General features: G+C 30.8%; 1 protein-coding gene across 1 annotated transcript; it reads left to right on the top strand.

The window, feature by feature from the left end:
• The first annotated feature begins 7182 nt into the window (after positions 1-7182).
• On the top strand, positions 7183-7851 carry LOC106303910. Its single transcript, XM_013740268.1, has one exon. It carries the CDS (start codon positions 7382-7384, stop codon positions 7583-7585), a length of 204 nt encoding a protein of 67 aa, XP_013595722.1. The 5' UTR covers positions 7183-7381; the 3' UTR covers positions 7586-7851.
• Positions 7852-13636: the final 5785 nt, after the last annotated feature.

Genomic DNA, 13636 nt, shown 5'->3' with positions numbered 1-13636 from the left:
TTTGGATTAATAAAATTGATTTATACGTTCGCACCAATTTAATTATATATGTAATAGTTACTGATTTTTAATTATTCAATATATATTTATTATTTCATAATATGTAAGAACATATAATACATAAAATAATTTTTATATATAATGTTTATTCCGCGCAAACTTAATCTAGTTTACGTAGTATTTGTCCACCCAGTAGAATTCACTCATGGATACGCCATTGTCTACGGTTATGCCGCACGTTACCGGACTCTAAGCCTTAGCTATTATCTATGGAACATTCATAAATCAATGATATTTTTTTTTTGAAACTAAATCAATGATATCAGGTGTAAGTGACAACTAATCACTCCCAGCATTGTCGGATACTAATAATATTTTATTTTGTAAAGTGGACACTTCGACTTCTAACTTATTTCGATTTGCATAAATGAGATGCCGAGACTTCTAGAATATAAAGCATCGACGTGGAGCTAAAATTAGCCGTAAACTTACGTAATCTTATATATTAAAACAGAAGTCACGACCTTGATTCATGTGTGATTTTTTTTAAAATAGACTTATTCTTATAAAGTCATGTTAAATTTAATATCTAATCTTATCACTTAAATTTTAGACATACAAGAAATTTTTATTGGGTTATCAATAATTGGATTTAAACAATAGATGATAATCCATTGGATTTATAAATAGTATAAATTAAATAGATATAATTTAATGTTATAATACTATATCTCTATTTGTTAATTATTTAAATATTTGTCGATGTTAACTTTTAAATTATAAAGATTTTTTTTTAAATAACAAAAATTATATTATCTAACAATAATTAATCTTTGCTACCTTGAACCAATGAAAACAAATTTTAAACTATATATTTTATTTTAAAAATTAAACAAAAACTAAATGTTTAATTATTTACTCGATAATATAAATCTATGAAGCAAAAAGTTTAATTTTTAAAAAACTTTCTAAATTTGTGAAATTTTACAATATCTTTGAATATGACAATAAAACAATATTTTACTAATCTTTATATATATAGCTATGATTTTAATAATGAAATAATAATCCGAAAATATATATATATAGAAGAAGATACAAAGACATGTGAAAGTTTAAAACAATATATTCAATGAAAAAAATATACAGTAAGCTTATTATGTTTTAAAAATTGATAGACACATATATATTATAATATATACCAATTTAGAATTGAAAACGGAATATTTATATAAAAATAAATGAAAACAAAAATTCGCGCGGTTGCACGGATTGAAATCTAGTGTTTATTACAATTGCAGCTAATGTTGACAATAAATAATTCAGCTTATGTTTAAAAATATTTTTAAATTAACATACTTTATTTGTTTCATAGTAATTGTCATTCAAACATTTTTTTCTTATCAATAAAAAATATCACTTTAAAATTATATTGCAGATTATACTTATTTTCAGTTGGAAATTAATTACAAACTATATTGATTTTATAAATAATTTTATTTATTTCAAATACTTTTGGTCAAATAAGTGTAATTAATGACAATTTAAATACATCTTAATCACTTTATTAATATGTGTGAAAAATGTTAAAATGACAAAACTGTATTTAGTATCAAAAACCGAAATCCAAACTTATCTTCCGTTCAATCTATTTTTTTGGTCAAGATCTTCGGTTCAACCTAATATTACCATATCTTCTCTGTGCGTAGAGATTTCGGTTAAACCAACTTTGACGACCTAAATTTATCTCTAAATCCACAAGAAATATATTGGGTCATAGGAGGCACGTATGTATACATTATGAGTTCGGCCCAGATAGAAATGAATTATGAGTTTAGCCCGTTTGAATATTCCCAATTTACAAGTTTGCAAATTGCATGTGCTTAATGTGTTAACGAAATATTGTGTTAAAATGATAATTTTCTGGTTTGCTTGACATTTGCATTTTCCCTCTATCAGCCAGTCTAGTAGGTCAACAGCTGAGCTATGGGTCTCATATCTGCTATGCTGCGCAGCTCTCTATCTTATAGAGTCTGGTCGGTGACGCCCCTACTCTACATATTCTTTGCCGATGGGCCTCGAGATAATTAACGGTCCTAACACTCATAAATTCATAATCTTAGGATAACACAACATCAAAATGGTTAATCAAGTGCATACAACTAAAAGAAATATTGGAGAGAAGATCCCCCGTTAGAAATATGAAAGAGACTTGAGTAATATATAAGGGACTTAGGCATTTCTACTAATTGTCAAATGGTTTAAAGTTGGAAGTCCAAGAAATTTATCATGGTATCAGAGAGGGTCCAATACCCTGACCCATTAATCCGGCCCGAACAGTGGCCTGATAATCCCATTAGCTGATGGTCCATAGAAGGCTCAATTCCACAGAGATCGCTAGAAAATAAAACATGATTTCGAAAGGAGTACGATGGATTCTGCGAGATTAATGGTTATACATACCATTATCTCGAGGAAGGGTATTGGAGAGAATATCTCACATCGGAAATATGAAAGAGACTTGATTAATATATAAGGAACTTGAGCTTGGAAGTCCAAAAAATTTATCAATATTAAAATCACGTGAAACTCTTTACATATATATTACAAAAAGAAAGAAATTGAGAATTTGGCTGCAACAGTTCATCAAACTCTGAAGCAAAACTCGTGAACATCTAGTTCTGCGTCTAAGTTCAGACGACAGAACTTGTCTACTATAGTTGAGCTTGGATGGATTCTGGAGATTTGGATGCTTCTCTAGGGATGAAGAGCCAAATGATCTTCCTTCTGATGATAGAAGAGGATAAATGTGAAAAAACAAGTCTGACGCTGCACTGACAATGATCAAGACTAAGAATCCAAGAAGAGGAGGACAAGGACAATTGGCTTGCGACATAAGCAACATTAAGAAACAGTTCTCAAGACAGGCGAGTGCTCTTGACCTAAACCTAAGTGTTGATGCCGAAGAAGAAGAAGAAGAAGCAGCTAAACCGGCCAGTCAAACCTCAAGCGGATGTGTAGAACGTTTGCTAGATTCAATCAAGAACCCGTTTGGTTTCAACGTTTTGTCCAAAGAATATACAGCTAAGTTCTTCGTGGCGAAGATCAAGGAGTCTTGCAACAGGAAGAGAGACTCGAGCTTACCGTGGAGCCGGAGTTGATGGAGAAGTTGTACACAGAGAAAGGGTGTGGATGTTTTGCTAACGGTTTGTTGGAAGAGTGGGTGAAAGAGGTTTTTCAAATGAATTTACTGATGGTCAAAAACGACGAAAAGAGGGCATAAGTGTAATTAACCTATGTTTGGGAGGTATAAACTTCATGTTTCAAAGTTATAAAAAATTCAAGATAAGTTTAAAAAATTCGTAATTTCGTCTGACTTGCGGAAACAGAAACAGTCGCCAGACTCGCCACCAACTTCGTTATGAACACAAATCACCGATCTATTTAACACATAAACCATAACACAATATTAGTAGATGATACGAATCAGTAGCTAATAGTGAAAACCCATAACACAAATCACGAAAAATCAAATCTTAAGAGATGATGAAATCAGAAGTTGGTGAAGAATCGAAAAAAAATTGAAGAAGAACGAAGACGAGGAAGAAGAATCGAACACGAAGAGGAAGAATCGAAGACGAGGACTCGAAGAGGAAAAATCGAAGACGATGATTCGAAGAGGAAGAATCAAACACGAAGAAAAAACACAAGAGTGAGACGGGAAGAAAAAAAAAGGTGATTTGTGTTTTCTCCCAATTTTTCAAACCCTAGACATTTAAGTTTATTGGGCCGCCCATTGTCCAAGTGGTTAAGCCCAATATTGTCCATGAATATAATTGGGTTCACCCATCTGGACAAATTTTAATTATGGTTTAATCTGGGTCTGTCCATTTTGGACCATATCGATTTGGACACGGGCCACCCATTTATAGCCCGCCCATTTGACATCTCTATATACGAGGAGGAAGGATTCATGGGTACTTGTCTACCCAACATAATCCAAGTTTACTTTGATGATTAGCATTTACCTTTAATTAATTAATTTCTGTTTGTAGTTTCATATATATATATATATATATTTCTTATTCTGATGTTATATATTTATTTATTTGCTAACAAAAAATGATGTTATTTATTTATTTATTTGCTAACAAAAAATGATGTTATTTATTTATTTATACTGCCTTTTTAAGAAGTGGAGCTTGACCGCAGTGTTCTTTGTGTAAACATAAGTTGCCAAGTTGCTCCATGATAGAATGTGCTTTTTAATTGTTTGTTTCTTCTTTTTTAAGCGTCACCTTTTTCATTCCATTGTCTTTTGTATCGATTTGATCAAAATTTCCATATTACAAATTATGTTCTTCTAATAAAATCGTACACATCGATTGATTGTGTGATATATATGCATTAGTGCAACTGAATACCCTTTATTCTTTTTCTTATATTATCTTATTCTATTAGAACTTTGGTTACATTGTTTTCTCTTCACCTAAATTGCTTTCTAATCAAAAGCAATATTGATAGCAATATTGATAGTAGGGCTGGACATTTTATCCATTAAATTTGATTCGATTCGTTATTCGTTTCGATTCGATCCGAAAATTCCGGATATCCGTAAACTTTCGAAGCAAACCAAATACTAAAAATCAATATCTGTTAAAAATCGAAACAAATCAAAAATATTAAAATTTTGGGAAGCGGATATCCGATCCGATCCGGTAATATATAAATACATGTATATCTTGATTATATTTAAAGTTTTTAATGTATAAAATTATATAATTATTATTCTAACATATGATTTGATAAATTCTATTACTTATATAAAAATATTACATAAAAGGAAGAGAATATATTTATGACAATTATAATTTTTTTCTTAAGTTTTGTGTTATTATAATTGTTAACTAAGTTCAACTTTTTTACAAAATATGTAGATTCACTACTTCTTTTAATTTTTATCATATATCATGCAAACAAATATTTTACAAAACAAATTTTTATCAATTTTTTAAGATTATTTGTATCAATCAAAACATTTGAGATATCCGTAAGTATTCGTAAATATCCGCAAATATCTATTTATTTTTCGGATATCTGTTTTTCCGAATATCCGTATTTTTCCGAAGCAAAGCAAACCGAAAAATTAGATATTCGTGACATACGAAGCAAATCACAAATACATTCTCAAACCCGGATATCCGATTCGTGCCCATGCCTTTTGCAACTATTCTCTGCCAAAAAGAAGAAAACAAACCTTTTCTTTTGCAGGTATTGACTGCTCCCCCACCCTTGGAGATCATCTAGAAGGTGGTTGCAGTAACTAAAGATATTGAAAAATCGTTTTATCAAGGTTATGTAAAACACAAAGATTAAAAAAAATATAGAGGATCGAGACGAATCTAGAAACAATAAAAATATTAAATTAACATTTATCTTTAATAATATAGATTTTAAATTAATTTAAAATTTTGGTTAGACCGTGGTTATTGTTGTGTAAATGATCTAACATAATTTACTAAACTAATATGAGATAACATATTATAGATAAATGTTAATCTATACTATTATTTGAGAAGTTAATTTGTCTAGTTGTCATATTCTCCATAATTTTAGAGAATTTTGCCTATTTATCATGTTTTAGTAATTTTTAACTGAATCATTAATTCATTAATTTATATAATATTATTATTTTAAATTAAGTATTGTAAGTGTTAAAATATTTACAACAAAAATAAAAATAACCAAAAAACAGAAATATATTATAAAATAAATATAATTAGTGTATATTATCAAGATAAACATGTTGTTACAGTTTCTGTTTTCAATTTGTTCTCACAAACATCATTTTTTCCTTCTTTTATTAAGTTAAAAAAAAAACAAAGATGTGTAGTTATAGATTAATGAAAAACAAAATTTTGTAAATAATTCATTATATAATTAATTAAAAACGAATTTTATATTAATAATATTAGATTTACAAGTTATATTAGATAATTTATTATAAATTAATATAATAAAATTTTCAAAATATTTTTTTTTTTAAAATGTAAGATAATTATTATATATATTGTGTTGTTATCTGAAAATAATATTTTTAAAATTTAAGATGTAAAAAATTTATAATTAACATTAATTGAGAAAAACATTTGAATCAGGATATTTTATAAAATATTTTGAATATGTGAGTGTTTTTAAAATTTACAATAATAAATATATATATTGATGAAATTTTATATATTATCATACTGGTTTTTGAATTACTAAATTATAAACTAATAAGTATTTGTAAGAAAATTATGTGCACGTATGCGGGCAAATCACTTAGTTTTCTATTATTTTCAACTTTTACAGTTTCGTCTCTATTATTTTCAACTTTTACAGTTTCGTCTCTGAATTTCTAAATCTTTTTTTATTTTTGTGTTTTCCATAGTTTTAATAGGTTATCATCGATCTCCCAATAAAAGAAGACACGGCAGACGCCCATGAGAAGGCTGAAGGCCAAAAATGCGATCTTCTACAAGTATAATGGTGAATCCTCAAGATGAGCGTGTGATCACTGATCACGAAGAAGGGATAATAAGGAAAACCACACCGTGGAAGGGAAAACCAGGACACATGGGTCTTGAAGTTGCAGCAGATAGAACTGAAGAAGAATAGGCAAGACACACGGATCTGGTCTTTCAGCTACCATTAACGCTAATTATAAACTTAATCATGTTACATAAATATGCACTATGTTGTGTTTGGCTTGTCCTTGTTTACTACTCTTTTGGACTAGAACGAATTGGAACTATTAACTTTCTGCTTGCAATGCATGATTAGTATGATAACGAATTGCGTAAGTTGTCCCAACACGGCAACACACGGAGCTGAGTTCTTGCCATGTGATTAATGAGTTATCTGGCTCATGTTAAATCTGTTTTAAGTGTGTTGTTTTATTTATTTTTTGAAACCTGAGATGAGATTTAACTTGTTTCTTTCGTCGACTTAAGCTTTTTTGTTCCCATCTCTTAAAAATCTGTATTTATGTTAGAAAATACACGGTTTATATTTCGTGAAAGCAGCTGTCAATTAAAAATTGATTTCCAGGACTCAAGATTTTTTAGAATATGACTTATTATTTATACATAATATATAAATTATTTATACATATACAACCTCCTTCCATCCTCTATAAATTCATTGTTATTGTACTACTAAACCCTACAGCAAAGTCCTTGTGAACAAAAGGAAACATCTTCACACTTTATAATATTTTCCCCTTTGTGGTAATAATTTTTCATTTCTTGTTCTTCACACTTTCCAGAAGCAGGGACAAGTCCAGAAGCAATATATAGGCACAAAAAGGGATCACCGAGTTAAAAAAGAAGAAGCAAAAATGTGTTTGGAGCTTGTGTATCACGAGGAGAAGACTGAGCTTGGTCGACAACAAGCACCGGGCGTGTGTCCATACTGCGGCGGAAAAGTGTCGGCGGTAGATATTGAAACGAAGTGGTTGTTCTGTTTCTTACCACTATGTTTCAAGGTCAAACGCAAGTACTCTTGTTCCTCATGTGATCGCCGTCTCGTCTTGTATTATTGAAAGAAACAGAGCAGCAGATGAAGAAAGAAGCAGAGAAGAGTGGAACTGTTGTCTAATTCACTCCTCTCAATGTTGATGTTTTTGCATATTTTCCCCTGTACTTTCTGAGTTGCTATTAACAGCCCTCATGGTGGTGACATTGGTTGAATTCATTGAGTTTTTGTTCAATGTAAATAATCTCGTTGGTCCTATTTCTTTTGTTAAGCCAGTGGAATTCAGTTTTGTTTAAATAAATTTCTGTCATTCTTGAATGATATTACTATTCTTTTTGTTCATTCCAATGATAAAACAACTCCTAGCCATTTTTAGATCTTATATTTTTATGTGTTCTAGGGATATGACCAAACAGAAGTAACACATGGAACCACATATATAATTGAATACCATGTCTTCAAAATAAGATGAAAAATTACTGTGAAAATATGAAAGTCGAGCATTGTTTTCACCTTCACCGCAAAATTCAACAGAAAATATATTAGATAAATAATTGAAGATCACCATATATTTGAGTGGTTGATTGATACGAGGATTTCTGTATATGAATGAGGCCAAAGTTTTGCTGTAACGTCTTAGCTGGCCTGACATGATATAGACAAAACAAGAAAATAAATTGTTCAAAAAAATTGTTATGGTCCTAAGAGTTACGATACAAACCATGTATCTCTAACGTTCACTTATTTAGATTTTAGAGAATATAAGTTTGTGTGTCCACTAAAAGGTGTATAAATGGATCTTTTTATTAATTAGTAGGCTCCATTGCATATTCGAGTATCTTTTACTTTGATTCCATTTTATTCGGTACCATCATAAACCAAGAAAAGTATAAATTTCGTATCTAAGTACATAGCCAGTGATGACATAGCCTATGCAGAAGCAAAAGTACTTCAATTCAAGCCGAATTAACTTTAAACATATTGAAAATATATGTATCTTTTTGTTTGTAGTATTAGAGGTTAAACATGTGTTTCTATATCAATATCATAACCGAATTTTAAAACCGAATATAACTTAAACATGTGATTGTATATCAAAACCGAATTTTCAGTTTCAAAGAAACACAACTTCTGTATTACTTTTCACAGGCTCGGCTCTACTAAAACTAGGTTAGTTCATTCTAGACCGCACGACAACAATAATACATATGTATATGCTGATTTAGATAACAGATAATAGGTGCACAAAAAAAAGAAGAAGAAGAAGATAACAGATAATAAGTGTTTAGCATACATATAACCTGCGCTAAAAAGTTGTTGATGTAAAGATGTTAGATCCGATGATGCTCTCTATACAAGCATATATATCAAAATAACATCAAAAATAGAAAACCAGATTACATATTAGATTTACAAAATGAAACCATCCAAGTCAATATCTTTACAATGTTTGCTCTAGTTGATACAATGTCAAGTGTTTTTTATTCATCTTCAATTTGATAGTTTCAACTCTTTTATTCATTTAAAATGTAGTGGATTACTAAGATAGTCAATACCAACCTCTCTATAAATGTATAGTTTATACTTTTTTTTTTGATACACTTGGTAGATATCCAGAATTGCCCACACAGTTCAACGTCTACATTAAATGCAAATACATAAACTTTCCGTATTTGTATCATTTAGGCCATGTTCTAAAAATTGGCTGTCTAGCCGCGGTCGCCTGGACACTACGCGTTATTTTTTCGCCTCGATTTATGTTAAATCGGTTAAAAAAATCGGATATTCGATTTTTTCCGCCTAGATCGCCTAAATGACCGCCTAGCCGCCTAATCTATTTTTTTTTATTTTTTTATTTTTAATAATATTTTTATTTATTTATTTGTTCTAAAATTTTCTAAATATCATTTATATTCATAATTTTGATGAAAATTACACTATATTAAGTTTATATATTCTATTTGTGTGTTTTATACAATCTTAAACATGAAAATGTATTAATGTTATACACAATTAAAGATTAACATGTTTTATAACGTAGTAAACAATTTAAAAATTCCGCCCCGTGTAATTTCCGATTAATCCCCAGTTTTTTCTTTAGGCGTTAGGTCCAATCCGACCGCCCGATTAGCGTAAACAGGACATTTAGGTAAGATTTTTATTTTCACATCAATGATTTTAGGTAAGATCTCTAAATAGATATTATATTTTATTAAGAGAATCATATCGGAACAAGTCGTACAAATTGATTGATTTCAACAAAAATAATTATAATTTTATGGAATCGAATGAACATGATAAAAGGGACAGAGCAAGAACAGGTGGACAAGTGTTGGGATGTCACTTATCATCTTCTTGCTGGTGGATAAGCCCAAAAACTCTCCTTCAGTCTTCTCCTATCTCTTTCTTCAGATTCGGGACATGCGTACAGTGCCATATCTTATCACATATCGAATTTACACGCATAAAATATATTATGTGACATAGTTAATATAAGAATAATAGAATTTCTCACACTGAGGTTTTCAGTTTTCATTATTCTATTTCATATATTATATATGTATGTATGAATTCAGTTTTATACTATTTGACTAGTGTTTTTCTTCATTGTTCTATTGTCTCACATCGATGGAAGTTATGAAATTTTGATATATAGATGTGTTGGGGAGGAGATAAGGTTTTGATTCAAACCTAAAGTCATTGTCACTTGATACTCTCATGTCTTTTCTGTGCCCGAAAAGCCAAGCTTAAACAGTCTCTCCCTCTTGCTCTGTTATTTTTCTTACTTGATGTGGCCCGTTGATAAATGTTTCGATGTTATTTTGAGTAAAGAAAAAATGTTTCGAAATTATCAAGTGTTGTACTTTCGCCACATGACAAAATCACAATCACTGATCACACGACCCACTTTATGGACGGAGAATTCATAGTGTTACGACTAGTATGGTCCAAATGATTTACCACGGTTGGATGCTAAATTGATAATCAATAAAATGAAACTAGGTTTTATTGTTTAGTGAGTTTTTGTTTTTGTTTTTCTCTTTCCAAAAGCAAATTCAGCTAGACTAAACTAGAGAAAATAGATAAGCGTTCATAGATTAAACAAAACCAAAACGAAGTAGTTTGGAATTTGCATTGCAATATTTAACAACGGCGATTCACCAGACTGATTCGACGAGACGTACGTCCGTGCTCGCCGCTATGATGCTGCTCCGTTTCCAGTCTCGGAGTTTCTTATTTTCTCCTTGTTAATAATCTCGTGACTATGAAGTTGTCAGAATGTTTCTTTCCTTTTGTACAATCTTTTGTCTTCTTTTTGTGTGTTCATCTGTCGGAATCTTCTTCCATGCACCTATTTTTTCAGAGGATTCTAAGGAATAGACTCGTACCAAGACTATTGGGCCTCTAGGCTTATGGATCATTCTTGCTCAATAAGTATCCATCTTCTGACTCCTGATATTTCTTTTTCCAAATGCTATTACACATTTCTGTTGGGGGTTGGACACTGGACCTCAGCTCCCATGAAATATCTCCGGCCCATTATAAGAAAAAAGCTCACCGCTCTCATATTCTCTTATTGAAACCTAAAATAAGTTGCTCAAAAAAAAAAAAAAAAAATCTAAAATAAGTCGCAACATCTTTCTGTTTGCAATATAGTGTTTAAATTTAATTAGCAATTGATATCATTGATACATATATGAGAGCAGAAAGGTGAATATATTCCCTCAAGTGGTATAATATGACATAAACTGGTGTACCAACTTATGAAAATGACTATTAGCTAGCCTCACTTACGGATCACTCAAACGGTAGACTCAGACTCTTCGAATCGATAGTGTTACAATGATTAGTACTTATGAGAGGACGTAAAAGAACAGTTATGTAAGTCTTATGAGTAATATATAATAAGCATATATGAGCAAGGAGTCACATTCAAGAGCAAATGAAGTGTTCTTTCCGAGAAATTTCCTCCACATGCCTAGATGGTACTACATGCCAGTTAATTCCAATTCCATCATTATTGATCTGAATATGATCGCGAGACATTATTTGACTAGCTAGTTTTCCTCTCTTTTATAATTTAATTAAATAATATTTCGACCATATAACACCAGTTAAGAAGGTAATCAAAACATAACCGAGAATCTTGAATACTTATAAAACGCAAGACGCCAAGAAAATATAATTTAAATTATACTTTTGGAGCAAAATAACTCGAATATGCAAGTCTACTGACTCACCTGCTCTAACACTGTATGTTAGGTTTTCCAGAAGTTTTACTATGTTTGAGTTTGACTGTAATTAGTGAGTAGTTAATTAACTATCACTAAAACCAATTTCTATACTCTATAACATATATGCACATCGATTGAATTTGAACATACTGGAAATTATCGAATTCGAATGTCAAATTATTTGTAAATTCATATAAGTATTACGATATATACCATTTCTTTTATGGGTAATTGTAAGAATCATGAGCAAAAAACGATATTGTTATGTATAAAACAGATGATGTATCGAAAATTTCATTACATATATATAGTTAACATGGAACGATCGATTCTTATGATTTGATAAGTTGTCCAACGTTCGTTACGTGCATGCATTCAGTGCCTCGGTGTCACAATATTCAGTTTTTATGATTCTCTATCGAACTTACGATTACACATGAGATCTGAAAAATTAGCAAAAAAATTTATATCTTTCTACATATTGCTAACTAGATCTTCTTCTTTTTTACTTTCTACATAGCTAAATATAAGTTCCACGTTTATCGTTTTCAGTATGATCGTTGATTATTTATATTACAAATTTACAATATTCTAAAGTCCAGATTTATACATATATATATGTTTTTATTAAAGGAAATTTTTGAGACATTTATCATCGTAATCTTATTTCGCCGAAAGGTAAAATATAAAAATAAAATTGTAAGAGAAAAATGACGGCTTCTCGAATCACAGTCCTCGCCGCTTCATTGAATTTGAACCTAAGCATGCATGGCGTCTGATTGCCCCGACGGTGCCGACGGAATCTGACTTTTGACCTTCAAAGTTTCAACACTATTTTATTTCTGTTAAGAATATGTTCTCTCATAGAAATCATAAACATTCCTTGTTTGGTGTAAGAAGTAAGGTGAATCTATAACTACACTTAATAATGAACGAATGTAATGATATCGTATAATGAATAATCATTTTTTAGAAAACTCACCTGGACAATAGCCCTGTTCGTTTGATTGCCGCAGGTTTCAGCGTAAGCGGCGGCGGCAGCGTCAATGAAGACAGTTGTTGTTCGTTTCGCAGACGCTGACGCTGCCGCATATTATATCACGACCGCAGGTTTTATCGGCGTCAGCCGCAGGACGCGGCGTCAGACGCAGCTTCCTGCGTCAACGAAACGAACAAGAATTGACGCAAAATGTTGACGCTGCCGCTGCCGCCGGTACCTGCGGCAACCAAACGAACAGCCCTAATGTCTTTCAATGCTGCTCCACGTGAAATTATACACTACGAGTGTGAAATTTTGGACTGATTTTTTTATCCCCCCCCCACTCAAAATCAAATACTTTAAAAGATAAACCATTGGCAGCAAATAAAAAGGAGATTTCGTTCTCAAACCATAACATAATACTGTCTCCATTAATATAATAAATGTATCTCGTGACTCAACATGATGTAGGCAGAATTTAGAACATTAGTACGTCACGAGGAGGTAATGACGGTCTTAATTAACTTGATCATGGCTTTCCGCAAACGTATTTTTCAACGTGAATATTCATTTTGTTTATTTCTCTTGACAATTTAGTTAAACATCAATTCTAATCCATAGATTTTCAGCTACATATAAATAATAAATATGAATTTGGTGTCGATCATACCTTACAGAATATTTTTACACTGAAAATGGAAATATTAGATTCTTCTACAAAGTAAACTCTGTATAGTTATCTCCATGAGTCATGTTAATAAATAAATAAAAATGTTAATTAATAATAAAGATATATATATATATATTTTTTAACACTGTTTAGTTTTAAACTATAAGAATGAAATGTTCAAATAACCAGCTTTTAAAAAAAAGTTAAATAAACTAAAAAAAACACCAGTAGATG

Source organism: Brassica oleracea, chromosome C7, assembly GCF_000695525.1.
Source record: "Brassica oleracea var. oleracea cultivar TO1000 chromosome C7, BOL, whole genome shotgun sequence".
In the NCBI taxonomy this organism is placed as follows: domain Eukaryota; kingdom Viridiplantae; phylum Streptophyta; class Magnoliopsida; order Brassicales; family Brassicaceae; genus Brassica; species Brassica oleracea.
This window is presented reverse-complemented; position numbering and strand designations above follow the sequence as displayed.